We start from the raw sequence: 13991 nt of genomic DNA on the forward strand, positions 1-13991 counted from the left end.
AAAAAATGGACAGAGGCAAAACAGAACAACGATAGATTAACATCAGCATAAAACATGTAGATAACAGGACGACTAATGATTGGCAGCCTGATCAGATCTGCAGTTAGTACATTATGTCAGATTAAAGTTCTGATCCTGAGAGGCAGCAAACAAACGAAAGGTGAAAAGAACTTGTCACCTTTGAGAGTGTAGTAGAACTCACCTGACCTGACCTGACAGCAAACTAACTGAGAGCTCATATTTGTTCAGGGTGGTCCAACATTCATAATCTGAAATGTTGTCCACTGTACACTTGCCTCCACTCTCAGCCTCTGATATTTATAGCTGCTCACCTCACAGGTTCTAACGAAGTTTCTACTCCATTTGTCTGTCTCAGAATCATTGTTACCATTTTGTGGGTTATTCTAACTTTCTGAAGCTACACCATCGCGCTCTTTACTCCAAATCATCACTTTTTGTCGTACTAACTATGTAAATCTCTGGCTGCTTTACTAGGACATAAAATCTGTTTACTGGGAGAAATCAGATCTTTAAATCAAAGCTGACATATCTTGGCAGAAACCTGTCTTGGCTTATCTAGGTCAAGTTAACTCCTTGTTCACGTACCATTCAGGATATCCTTGGTTACTTCATTTCACATGTAAATGCAGTGACTGTGACAGCTACGCTATGTTGCAGAAGACTTTCAAAACTCAACGCGAAATTAATTAGCATGTGTCTGTGCTGTACATCTAAAAGCTGAATGAGAGAGAGAAATACAAATGGGTGAATAAATGCCTATGTCTAAGACCTTTCTCTTTCATGAAAGCCTAATCAGTATCAGGACGTAGCCACTCACCAGCCCCTGGTATCTGAAGGAGTCGTACACACTTCGGATGAAGAGCCAGAATGGCCAGAGGTATTCAAACCTGAACTCCAGTACAAAGTCTGCCAGCAGCACCAGTGCCCACACCACCAGGAATTTCAGGTACAGGAAGGTACTGAAAAATTAGAAGAAAAACTGAATGACTGAGGATGTTTTAGAAAACAAATACACCACTCACAACGTTCAATAATGTTTTCCAGATTTGCAGTGGGACTTATGTCAACAAGAAGGGTAGCCATCTTTACCCACAACAGTCAATGTACGGCAAATCACCATTAGGTCGACACATCATAGAGATTCAGTTTTAATGCCAGTGTGTGTGTGTGTGTGTGGGTTGAATCGAGTGTAAGATGATGGCTGCAGTTTGACAGATTAAATGCCTGTGTGCTTTGCACTTATTCTTCGCGGCTTGTGTTATAAAATGCAACTGTGGGTATGTACAGAAGAACACGTACATAGATATTTGAGGTCTACCTCTGCACTTCTGTATGTTCATACACAACACTTCTTTGAACAGTTGGACATCATAACAGTGCCAAACTACGGCATATTAATTTCTTAAGGGCTGTGGAGGGAACACATCCACGCAGGATGTGTGAATTTGTTGCTAATGCTTTCCTGGTGCCACAATTCATGTCAATTTAATAAGATAGATATATTTCATCACAGTTGACATTTTTTGTTGTTACAGCAGTGAGATCGACAAAGTGACACAGTGGGGGTCTTCTTTGATCTCGCAGCATGGCTGTTCAGTGAAGGGGCACCTGTTCAATAATTCAGCACTGGCCCCACATCTCCCAGTCTTGATGTCACGTGTGTAACCAGTGCCCTTTAACTTTTGGTCCATCGGATACATAGGAAGTCACAGAGAGGCAGGACCTGTCAGGTGTGCCTGGGAAGGACAACTTAGCAACTACAACTTATCCGAACTGAACAGTACAACACAAGCTCCTAAGAAGTCCGATTAACGGAGTGAAGACTTGTCAGCTAATGTTTACAGTTAATGTTGACATGTACTGTACTATAAAGTAATGCACTATCGCTGGAAAAGAAGTTGGCAATGAGCAAACAATGCTGCTGAGCTGTTAGCTAATATAAGTTACCTTGGCTAACAGGAAAGCAGCTAATTTTGACGCTGCTAGCAGATGACAACTGATGTAGGCAAACATCAGATGGCCAGGCTTGCTTTGTTAGTATCCACCATTCAAAGTTATGTCAAACAGTTACGTTGCTATGAAAGAAATCTTGTGACATGATTCAAAACAGGCTGTTTCGGGGCCTAGCGCTACAGCTAGCTTAACAGCTAACGTTACTTGCTAATGTGCAACGAAAACATACAGCTAGCATACACTATGCTAGCACTAGCCACTGGCTAGCTTAATAGGCTAGCTAACGGTGGCAGTTCATTGACATGAATGGCAACATAAGGAAGTTTCGTCCTGCAGCTATCAAGCCGTCAGTATCTCCACACAGTAGCTCATTATTATTGTCGCCAAGAGGACCCCCTCGTCGGGCTCCATAGAAGTTACCTGCCGTATATCCCCTCAGTGATTCGGTTCCGTTTTAACGGCCGTCGGAGTTTGCTGCAGTCCGCATTGCGCCGCTTCATCCTCCTCCCCTTGGCTTTGGCCTTCGAGTAACCACTGTAATCTTATCCAGTTTTCTTGTGTATACGGACAAAGATAATAAATAAAGTGCCTGTGGTATATGTCGCTGTTATTATTTTTCCCCACTGGAAACAAAGAAATAAATAAAGGACTCTGTTCGGGAACCTCCTCTTTTTCTGTTAGCGCAGACTCAATAAGTCCAAACCGCGCTGTATCTTACGTCCAGTTGTCAGACGGCTGGTACATCCAATCAATATATCCGCCGAGGCCTGTCTCTTTGACGGATTCAGAGCTGAACCACTTGTGTCGCACCGCGGCCGGTAGCTCAGTCCTCCTCCACCAAACACATCCGGGCAGAGCGGCGAGCAGAGGCCCGCTGAGCGTCAACCGTCTCGCCGTTGAACCAATCAGATGTCTGTGGACAAATCGGGCTTCGCTGATTGACCAATCAGCTGAGTGCGGAGGCGGGGTTTGTTCTGATAGGGTTTTTTCCCTGTGGTTTATTATGAGCTGAAAATATGCAGTCTTTGGGACAAAATTCCCTTTGTGCCAGATACAAAACATCCATTCCAACATGCGGGGGTTATTTATATCAGGGCCTTTGTGTGTGCTTCATTGACACACTCGCCCCAAGGCTTTGTGTAGCATCTATGTTTTGTTAGCAGGTTGAAATGTGTGAATAGTGTACGTGCGCGTCTGCGTGTGTTTGGCTAAAAAAAGTATGGGTTGCAATTATCGTGGCTTATAATATGATGGACTTTTTGTTCACCGTTGTCTTCAAGACCATTAGAAAGTGGCGTTTTAAAAATAAAAGAAGAAGAAGAGACATTTTTAAAGGTGCAAGGTCCAAACTGCAGCAAAAATACAAAAATGTGTATGAACATTTGTGTCTGTAGATGCATTTATGATGTACATTTTTAGTATCTATCAGCCTGTTAATTTGAACATTCAAACCTAATGGCATGCTGTCCAAATCAAAGAGTGTTTATCACCAGTGTCCTCTGGAAGCACTTCTGCTGTCCCTTTCTCTATATGCACCCGTTTCCCTAAGTCTCAGTGTGATGAGCCCTCGGGGCCACCATATTAGCAGCTGATAAAAACCAGAGGATGTGCGTGAAGTTGCGCCCTGTTCAGAGCGCAGGAGTCAGTTGGAGGAGCAGTGCGCAGGGAACATCTCCAATGGCTCCCCAGTACGCACCAAGTCTGCGCTCCCGTCTGGCGCCTTTGCTGCTCTCACTGGAGATTGGATTCATTATTATATGTGCCCTCTGCTTTGAGATCGAGAGCAATGTGAACGCACATGGGACAGCCTTCAGCAGCTTATATCCAGGTGAGTTTGGAAGGTGATTGTGTGAGTGAGGGTGAAAGGTGGACATTTTATATTTCATTTGAGTGTAATTTTTCAAGTTATTAATTATTTTTCATGAATAACTTGAAGATTCTTCATGAAGGTTCTTTTAAAACAAATACTTGGATGTTGAAGTATGGGAGGGGCTGCAGTCATCACTGTTGGGCATTGATAAGCTCATACGGTTGCTGGTTCTTCAGGGGTAGATGGCCAGGGCTGTGTCCTGAAAAACTGGACTATCAGGTGTAACCTCACAGAAGTCTCTCAATTCTAATTCAAATGTGTGGTAGTTTCTAAACACCCACTGCTTCTGTTCTTTTCTTGCAGAGTTCCAGGATGTGAATGTGATGGTGATTCTAGGGTTTGGCTTCTTATCCACTTTTCTAGTGCGGTATGGTTTCAGCAGCTCTGGATTCAACCTCCTTGTCGTTGTCGTTGCCACTCAATGGTCTATCATTCTCCAAGGCATTGAGAGCTGGTATTACAGAGGGAAGATCAGGATACATTTGAGAAAGTAGGTCATCAGCTGAGAGAGTGTTTTTGCCATGTTTTAAATTTGATGCACCGGTTTGAGCGATTAATCTCTACTGAGTTCATTTGTCCCGATACAGAGATATGTTAAAGAGCATCAGCGTAATAAACATAAAGTACCAGTCAAATGTTTGGACACACCTTCTCATTCAATGGTTTTTCTTGATTTTTATTATTTTCCACATTGTAGATTAATATCGAAGACATCAGAACTATGAAGGAACACATGGAATTATATAGTAAATAAAAAAGTGTTAAAGAAACCAGAATCTGTTTTATATTTTAGATTCTTTAAAGTAGACTCCTTCTGCTTTGATGACAGCTCTCTTTGATGAACCTCTCAGTCAGCTTCATGAGGTCAATATGTCTTTTTTGATGTATTATAAAACCACTGAATGAGAAGCTGTGTCCCAGCCTGTGTCTAGTACTGTATATCACAGTTCTGATGTAATAATGTTTTGATACAGCTTAGTATTTGCCGAGATGTGCACAGCCTCTGCCCTCATTTCAATTGGAGCCGTGCTGGGGACGACCAACCCCGTCCACCTGGTCCTCATCACCCTGCTGGAGGTGTCAGGCTTTGTGCTGAATGTGTGGCTCGTCGAGACTCTGCTGAAGGTACACAACTTCTAATGCTGCGTTTCACCCTGACATCAAGTCTTCCAGCCTGGCATTTTTGCACCATGCTCATGTGGTACATGCTATGCACTAACAGAATGTTGTCCTGTCTTTGTTGTGTATGTGGATGTTGTCTAACTCTAGACCCAGCCGCTGAACAGCATGATGCTGCTCCATGTCTTTGGGTCCTTCTTTGGGCTCATGCTGACCTCGATCCTGTATCGGCAAGGATCGGAGCAGCGATTTGAAAAAGAGAAATTTGACCGCAAAACAGGATTATTCTCTATGTTAGGTAAGTAGTAGACTTCTTGATGTTACTGCTGGAAAGGTTTTGTGGGATGGCTATGATTTGACTGGAGATCCTGCATTATGAAAGCAGAAATCTGAATAGAAACCTTCTGCTTTCTGCTCTCCAGGGACTCTGTTTCTCTGGATGTTTTGGCCCAGTTTCAATTCAGTCCTTGTGGACAGTCGTACTCCTGGGAGGAAGCTGGGGGCCGTGTGCAGCACCTACCTGGCCCTGTCCGTCAGTGCCGTAACAGCAGCTGCTGTGTCGGTGCTCTTGAATCCCAAAGGAAAACTCAACCCAGTACGATCTGATATTTGATGTGTCATCTCAACATTACGCTCCATCATGAGTTCTCACTGTTGGCAGGAGTGAGAGGTTTTACAGCTGATGATGTACTGATCAGTACCACCTGACATCTGATCTGTAATGTGGTGAATGTCTTCATTCCTGTCAGATCCTAATGCAGTCATGTATGCTTGCTGGTGGTGTTGCTGTTGGGGTCTCCGTGTCAGTGGTTCATCATCCGTGGGAAGCCATGATAATCGGATTCATTGCTGCTATCGTATCAGCTACTGGATTCCAACATCTCAAGGTTTCGATCACCTCACGAACACACACCCATTGATCATACAATCTATACAACTCCTCATAAACTCTTTTGTTCCCAGAACCACATGCTGCTTACATTTAAGTGCCATGACACCTGTGCTGTCCTGAGCACACATGGACTGCCTGGTCTGCTGGGATGGCTAGCACACCTCCTCCTACAGATTAAAGACAGCGATGATCACACAACGTAAGAATGCAACTGTCACATGACAACACACACACACACACACACACACACACACACAAAAGCTGTGACACCCTGCATAATGGGACCTTTACTTTGTAGGGCAATCCGGTTTGCGGTATTTCACATCTGTGCTCTCCTCATCACCATCGGTCTAAGTCTGTCCATGGGCATCATTACAGGTGAGTAAGGTCTCCATTACAAGCAGTCTGGCACAATCAGAGGTGAATTATTCTGCTAACAGAAGGCCATCGACATTGAAATTTGACTCAGCATTAAAGTTTTACTAAGCTTTCGTAGTGAAACCGAGGGGGTCACCTGATGTCACCTCTTTTAAAGCATTATAATTACTTTTTTATTGTCATTATCTAAAGGGCTCCTGCTCAAATGGAACTTCTGGAGACCACCCCAAGACAAGAAATGTTTTGATGATCAGGCTTTCTGGGAGGTAAGACATTTTCTACTCACAGGCAAAATATCTAGCTGACCATAATTCTGTCTAATTCTTTTATTCTAGTTATCTATAGTGATACTAGACAGTAACACACTTGGCATTGTTCTGTTTTGCAGTTTCCCCATCTTGCAGTGCGCAAGTAAGAATAAGGAGAAAGAGGCAGACCAAGTCTGATCCTGGGAGGACAAACTATTTCTGGTGTTCATTCATTCATGTCAACATAATCATATAAAATCATACAAGTATTCTTACTATCTTGCAAAGTAGTTTTTTTTAAATGTGTGCAAGACTGGGACGTATGCAAAAAAATGCCAAGGTTGAACCAAAGAGGCGTGACTCATTCACTGCTCAGTATGTTTCTGTTTAATGCTGCCACGGTCGTCAGACACGAACCTCATGGTTTGGATGTTACACAAGCAAAACGGATAAGTGTTGCAGTCAAAGACAAATCTCCCGTATACACACACAACATCCAAGAGTTGTGAAACCTCAGTCGACTTCAGGTCAGTGGTGTGAGCTCTGGATGACAAGATGCAAAGTTGACGTAGTGTGTTCAGGAAAAATACAAACAGCCCCCATTTGGCTACATTCAGTAAATGTTTACAGTATTATGAAATATTCCCCTCAATGATATTTTGTACCATAATTGTTCTTTTTCCACTTAAGCAACGGGTCAAATTAAAAAGATGTCATGGAAGTAAGTACACCCAAAGGAAATGTGGACAGTTCAGGGAAGTAAAGCTCCCAAAATACACATTTGTTGTATACATAAGTTGTCAACCATTCTAACAACATGGCTACACAGGCTGAGTGCAAAACGACACATTGAAAGATGTGCCACCCTTGAATATATCCAACTTTCATTGAATCTCTGAAAACTTGTGCTTAGTTATGATCTAGCTATTATACAGCACACATAAATTAAACATGTTAATTTGAAAGCTAAAAAAGTTTATATATAAAGTGAATAACCACTAAAGCATATTGTCTCATACAATATAGAAAGCAGAGTGTATAAACAGTGGACATAAAAGACGCACACAGAGTCCGTTACTGCCACAGATCCTCTGTACGTCCAAACTTGAAGACCACACCCCTAATGAGAAGACAGAAAGATAGTGTGAAAAATATTTCCATAACACCTGTGCTGAGCTATAAGCATGGGTTTGAAGTATGACGCCGCTGAGGACAATTGACTCACCCGAAGAAAATGAACGCGTTTTGGAAGAAAATGGCAATGCCGGGGTACACCACTGGCTTCTCTGCAAAAGACAACAGAGACACAGGTCACAAAATGAGGCTACATTTGGAATTTCACACAGGACCAAAGTTAGGAAATGGGGAGTGGTTCATGATTGGACAGGAAAACCTTTTGTTCGCTTCAAACAGCATACTCAGCTAGATTAAGTTACTGCCTCACAATCTCTTTAATCTTCACAATTTAAGACACACCCCGGAGTTGCAGTAAAATGTCTCTCAATATACAACCCCAAAAGTTATCACAAAGCAGCCAGCGCAACTTGTGGTGCACCAAGCAGACAAATGGGACTCACGAGGCACAACGAATCCTCCAAACAGAATCCACATGGAGGCAATGAGGGAGCCGAAAGCCAGCATGAAGCCAATGAAGAGCCACACTCGAGCACCTGCAAACAGAGAGGAGAGAGGCTGGGTTGGTGAGAGACTCCACACAGCAATTCTTTATGGGCTTCTGTTTTACTGCATGTGTGTTGGAATGGTACTGTGAGAAAAGAGTCTGAAATGAGGGCGTGAGTACTGTAGGAATCAGCTTAGAATCTTCTTCACTGCCAAGTAAGACGCATACAAGGAATTTGTGTTTTTGGTGCTTAAGACCAACATAGTAAGAGACAATAAAAAAGGTACAATAAGGATAATATTCTGAAAATGTAGAGTTGATGCTGAAATTAGCAAAATATGAACCATGGCAGAGGTGGAAGGATTGAAGAAACCAATATAAATGGACAAAATGAAGTGTTTCTAGGGAAATATACTCAGAATATAAGTAGTTCATCATATCCTATCATACACACCTGTCTGTCCCATGCAGCCTTCGCTGTAGCTGTCTCCTCTCACTTGGCCATTTGAAACAGCATTAATCCTAGATGGGTCAGAGATAGATAGATATATATACACACACACACACAGATATATGAGACATTTAGTGAGTTACATTTACCTACTTTATTGCTTTTGTTGACACACCACATGGGTAATAATTAAATAAGCATTGTGAAGGTCTCAACTCCCAAGGGAGAAGGACTTAATGAGCTGGGAAACCATAATATGACAATAAAGTGCCACCATAAGGTCCACTTACATGGTATCTGAGAAGCTTTCAGCCCCATGTAATGGCCCTCCTCTGCAGATGGAGTTGCTCAGTTGTCATGGAGATGATTTAGTTGGCGATAGATCAAAGACACCATCCTTGGGTAACAACCCCCCACCAGTTATCACATGACTGAGGCGCGTTACTTGGATTACATGACCACTACAACCTCATCTCCATGACAAACGAGGGACTCGCTGAGGAAGGACTGCAGATTGGACCTTAGGTTTAAGACGCAACAAATAAGCAGACCTTTATTCTGATCTGACATTTCCTGTGACTGAAATGGTCTGCTAAGTCCGTCTTACATGAGAAAGGCCACTGTGGCGATGACTCCACAAGTGTGATAGGCATGATGGAACTCTGACTCAGTGGGATAATTCACTGCTGCATCAACGATGATCCACCAACCAGTGAAGAACTGAAACAAGATCCAGTGACAAGTGTGAACATGAATGTCAACCAAAGTGTACTATATCTGATCTTTACAAACAGGAAGCTCTGCACACACTGATCTCTAGCAGCCTACACCTCCCCCCTGCAGCCACAGTTGAACTACCGTTAACTGAGGAAGAATCAGTGTAATACCAGAACTCCAGCAGCTATAGATGCGATGGTGTTTCTTCTCTCTCCCCAGTCCACATTGCACTCGCAATCTCCGCACCGGATTCCGTCCAGAAACCCTGACATGACTCTGAGAGAGGGCGTTAAACACTTTATAGAAATACAGTACAAACGCTCATTATACAGACACACATACACGAACAAAACATAGAGGCCAAATTCAGTTTCCTGTGGAGGGAACATAGGAGCTGTGAGGTGTTTGGTGCGCAGTCTCTGTTCAGTCAGGATGATGCTCTGCTCGCTGGCTGTAGCTACAACACTCAGCACCAACAATCACCAAACACCAAACACCAAAGCTCAACAACAAGCATGTGGACGTCCCCACGGTGTGTCTGTGAACACACCAAGTGTCTTCTCACTGTGACGCCAGATTAAAAACAAGCCTGTGTCGTCGGGCTCTTTTGTTCGTCGCTTTAGCGCTAGCAAACATTTCCTTCAAGGCTTCTTCTTGCTACGAAGTCGGTAAAAGAAAAAAACCAGCATAACTCAAACGACAATAGCGCTATCACGGAGAAACGCGCGTATCGACGCTGTTACTATATTTTAATGTCATTTTCAAACGCATTCTTACCTTTTATTTTCGGTTTTTGATGTGGACCCCCTAGATTAACCCGACTAAGCTTCCGAGTGAGAGCTCGGTCGTGCACATGCGCAGTTCACCCGAACCCGTTTGATGAGGAACCTCTGAGACGCTGTTGATTTTGGTGCCTTCACGTGTTGTGGACAAAAGTGGGAATTTAATCAACGATACAAACTCACGAAGTAGCGTCACACATAAAATACTTTATAATATGCAGGGATGTTAAAACATTATTCCATTTAGACATGACAAAGTTGTATAGATTAGCGAGTGGAAGTTGGTAGCTCCACCTTATGACTAGTTCTCTTCCAAAAGTGATGAAATACAAAACAACATGCCACACACGTATTTTAATTAAGTTTTAAAAAAGTTTAATACCACGCGCAGTGTAAAGTACTGAATATATCTGCCACTTATTTAAAAAATACTCATCAAACTGTACAAAACCGACGTCGTGATTACTTTCTTCAGGAATTACTTCCAAAGAAACTGCTTAAATTGCCTCACACAACGTCTTATTATTTCAGAAATAGTTCATGAAGGCAGCACCGTGGGTGAGCATTTATGGACATTTGAGTTTCACTTTTACTCATGAAGTCACTGTTTCATGTTTCAACACAAGCTGGACCCATCCAGAAAATAATATGGGACTAATATAATAATAATAATAATAAGGGACTAATAACAATAATAATAATAAGGGACTAATAACAATAATAATAATAATATGGGACTAATAACAATAATAATAATAATAAGGGACTAATATAATAATAATAAAAATAATTAAAGCTGCAAGCAGCGGTGAAGGGCCCTCGCACCTTTGTGCATGTCGGGGTGTGCGGTGTCTTCGTCCTGTTTCCGGACACCGACTCTTCCATGCGGCTCAGATTTATCATGTATTTTGGACAGTTCATCAAGGAGTTACATGTCACTTCCTGTGTCCCCTATGTGGCGCTAGAGAACAGCCACTAATTGCATCCTATATTTCAGCATATGAAGTGCTGACTACACCGAGAACATTTCATGCAAATCAAATGATGGTTGGCACAAACGTCTTACTTCCTGTTGTCACTAGGTGGCGCAATGACTGTGATCACTAACTGGCATGTAGATGTCTTCAGGCCGGGAGTCTTATTATTAATCATGACAAGTTTGGAACAGATTGGATAATGTACACTGAAGATACAACAATTTCCTGTTTCATGGTGAGACACTGAAGTTTGACAGCTCACCACGCCCACTGTTAAAGTTTTATAGAGACTTTTAATAAGTTTTCATCGTTAATGTCTTTTCTACCAGCTGACTAAGTTTGAAGTGGATCGTTTCAACCCCCTCAGACTAGTTCGTTCATTTATGGCCCCTGTAAATGACCAAAAAAGACTTCCTGTTGGGTTTAGGTCATCGCTCCAAGAGACTTTTTTGTACATCTTGAAGAAATACATGAACCCACCAAATTTTGTACATGTACATAAAACACAGTTCCGGGGCTTGAAATGAGGGGGCGCTATGGAGCCATTTTGCCACGCCCATTTGCAAGACCCACAAAATATGTAATTTTTCACCACGACTGATGCGTGTGCAAAGTTTCATGAGTTCTTGTGCATGTTTAGACCCTCAAACTTGCAATTTATTTCAGATGCATTTCCTTACATTTCAATAGCGTCCTCGCACCGCTTGGTGCTCGGGCCCTAATAATAATAATAATAATATAGGACTACATTTGCCACTGAACAACACATATCTAAGCAAAAATACAGAAAAACCATAAATACAGAGAGAAAACTTTACACTTGGGCCATCTCAGAGGAAACACGTTTATCAGAACATTGTCTTAGATCTATTATAGTATGTGAAGAAGATGAGTAGGTCCACTTGAAGCCACTTGCTGTATGCTCTCATGGGAGATTTGTGCCTGACGACATCATGTGTGAGTCACATGGGGGCTTCCTGTCCGGTGCTTACCCTTTTATTATTCATGCCTTCAACTGTGAACAAAAGAACTACAGAGAACATATCTGCTCGGCTGTAGCATTCAGTCAGCATCTACTTTATTGCCGATGATTACATGGAGTAGACTTTCACAACAAATATTGGAATATAAAGATATCAGACATGTGGTTCATAAAAATATGTCTAGCATCTTGATTGTAAATGAGCAACAACAGTCATTTTAAAAGACTCCAAGCAATTGCAAGGCTACAGATATGGACAGAATGATGACACCCAAGTACCCAATGTAGCCATAGGCACCATTCATCCTCTTGGCTGGATCTGGAAGAAATCATAAAACAGGGCAATGAATTACTCAAAGCAGAGTTATGTCAACTAAAACCCAAACAGTACAAAGAGTGCTTCATTAATTCACAAGTGAATGTCTGATTCTGAAATTCTGATCACCTAATATTTAACATGTAATACACTAATTTTATGCTTTACTTATAGTCTATAACTACTTCACTTCAGTGACCAGTCCTCTATCTTCTGTTGATTATTAAACTAAACTAGGTGATGGGGCAATAAAAAAAAAAAAAAAAAAGCAATCAAGCAGTCTCTGTATTGCCACATCTGTGACACCTGGACCACAGCCTTTACACGTCTAAAGCAACAGTAGTGTTTCGTAGAAAGTGAAATGAATTGTCGGGAGTTAAATCTTTTACAGAGTACCAGTCAAAAGTTTGGACGCACCTTTGCTGGTGACATTGTTGGTGATTTATTCAAAATTTAAGGCACACTTAACCAGCACGGCTACCAGAGCATTCTGCAGTATCATCTACTGGCAGTAATAACTAACTGGCAGTGCAGTGGTGGTGGTAGATAAGGTGGATGAATTGTGACCTTAAGTCAGGGATCATTACAAAGCATAGCAGTCATCGTTACAAAATGATTATACTGCTTTATTCTTTAAGGGCCTCTATACTCGTACTTTTAGATATAATAGTTCAATTCAGCCTTTATTCAACACTTCTAAATGAATAGTATTGGTGATCCATATTTTAAATGCATGTCAATGGATTATCTGAGAGATGTTGGTGCTCTTCCCCTCCATTAAGTGCTTCCACAGTACATAACCATAATGTGAGCCTTACCTCCTGTGTAGTAGCCCCAGGCATAGGAAAACTTGCTGGTCACCCAAATAGCCCCCAGCACAGATGCTGATAACTGAAATTACGAGCAAAGAAAAAAAAAAAGGGGGGGTTACGAACAGTTGGGGAAAACATGGGTGATACTGGAAATATGCTTCATCACTGTGACATGGTCTCTTGGACTTCACTCTGGTATATTATGGACTATTTGTGCCAAAGATCATGAGGGTTGTTAACCCCTCCCAGCGACATTATGCGTGCTATCAGTTTTAGTAGCCCTGAATATCCTCTGTTGAGCCATATGGTGAAGGCACATACCGGGTAGACCAGGGCTGCAATGGTCTGGAAAACCAGCCACTGCGGGAACACCTCCAGCGTGTTCTGGTGAGCCCTCTGGATACAGTTGAACACCTGCTCCTTGTCACTGTACATAGTGGGGTACTGCAAAGTAAAGCGACCAATTAGACCGAGACACTAATTAAAAACGCTTCTAATCCACGCATGAGTGTCCAGTATTAACTTCTCCTGTGACTATTTCTTTGCTAATGTACCTTAACATCGTACTTCTTCCTGGCAGCCCCAACCTTTAATCCTAAATACGTCAGCATAATCCAGCTGTACAGGTAGGTAAAGATGACATATCCAAAGCTGGAAGGCAACACGGTGAGGAGGTCCATCTCTGTGCCGTGCTGTGCCGTGCTGTGCTGTGCTGTGCTGTGCCGTGCTGTGCCGTGTATGTATCTCAGGTTAGCAGAAGACAGCAACAGACTACTGGCGCGAGGCGCGACTTTATAAAGCAGCGAAGAGGCAGGAAACAAGTAAACAGAGTGGAGGTTACGTGAAATATCG

The 13991-nt window shown here is 42.3% G+C and overlaps 4 protein-coding genes across 5 annotated transcripts in view; 1 reads left to right on the forward strand and 3 right to left on the reverse strand.

Annotated features, from left to right (window-relative positions):
• Positions 1–2660, reverse strand: part of maco1b (macoilin 1b) — a 194812-nt gene extending 192152 nt beyond the window's left edge. For both annotated transcript variants that reach the window (XM_070842900.1, XM_070842899.1), the window contains exons 1-2: positions 2395–2660; positions 839–980 (exon numbers count right to left, since the gene is read on the reverse strand). In XM_070842900.1, the coding sequence (XP_070699001.1) occupies positions 839–980; positions 2395–2474 (222 nt within the window). In that variant the 5' untranslated portion in view covers positions 2475–2660. The remainder of the gene's footprint in view (positions 1–838; positions 981–2394) is intronic.
• Positions 2661–3615: 955 nt separating this feature from the next.
• On the forward strand, positions 3616–6756 carry rhd (Rh blood group, D antigen). Its single transcript, XM_070842403.1, has 10 exons — positions 3616–3802; positions 4148–4334; positions 4819–4969; positions 5114–5261; positions 5386–5558; positions 5713–5850; positions 5927–6054; positions 6154–6233; positions 6426–6499; positions 6622–6756. The coding sequence occupies exons 1-10, from the start codon at positions 3652–3654 to the stop codon at positions 6646–6648; spliced, it is 1257 nt and encodes a 418-aa protein (XP_070698504.1). The 5' UTR covers positions 3616–3651; the 3' UTR covers positions 6649–6756.
• Positions 6757–6853: 97 nt separating this feature from the next.
• tmem50a (transmembrane protein 50A) lies at positions 6854–10128 on the reverse strand. Its single transcript, XM_070842404.1, has 7 exons — positions 10048–10128; positions 9441–9544; positions 9161–9273; positions 8557–8624; positions 8059–8151; positions 7707–7767; positions 6854–7601 (listed from the first exon to the last, which is right to left on the reverse strand). Exons 2-7 carry the CDS (start codon positions 9540–9542, stop codon positions 7556–7558), a joined length of 483 nt encoding a protein of 160 aa, XP_070698505.1. The 5' UTR covers positions 9543–9544; positions 10048–10128; the 3' UTR covers positions 6854–7555.
• A 1731-nt stretch (positions 10129–11859) lies between these two features.
• Positions 11860–13907, reverse strand: mgst3b (microsomal glutathione S-transferase 3b). Its single transcript, XM_070842222.1, has 4 exons — positions 13694–13907; positions 13461–13583; positions 13146–13218; positions 11860–12330 (listed from the first exon to the last, which is right to left on the reverse strand). Exons 1-4 carry the CDS (start codon positions 13817–13819, stop codon positions 12230–12232), a joined length of 423 nt encoding a protein of 140 aa, XP_070698323.1. The 5' UTR covers positions 13820–13907; the 3' UTR covers positions 11860–12229.
• Positions 13908–13991: the final 84 nt, after the last annotated feature.

Source organism: Pempheris klunzingeri, chromosome 13 (assembly GCF_042242105.1).
Source record: "Pempheris klunzingeri isolate RE-2024b chromosome 13, fPemKlu1.hap1, whole genome shotgun sequence".
NCBI lineage: Eukaryota > Metazoa > Chordata > Actinopteri > Acropomatiformes > Pempheridae > Pempheris > Pempheris klunzingeri.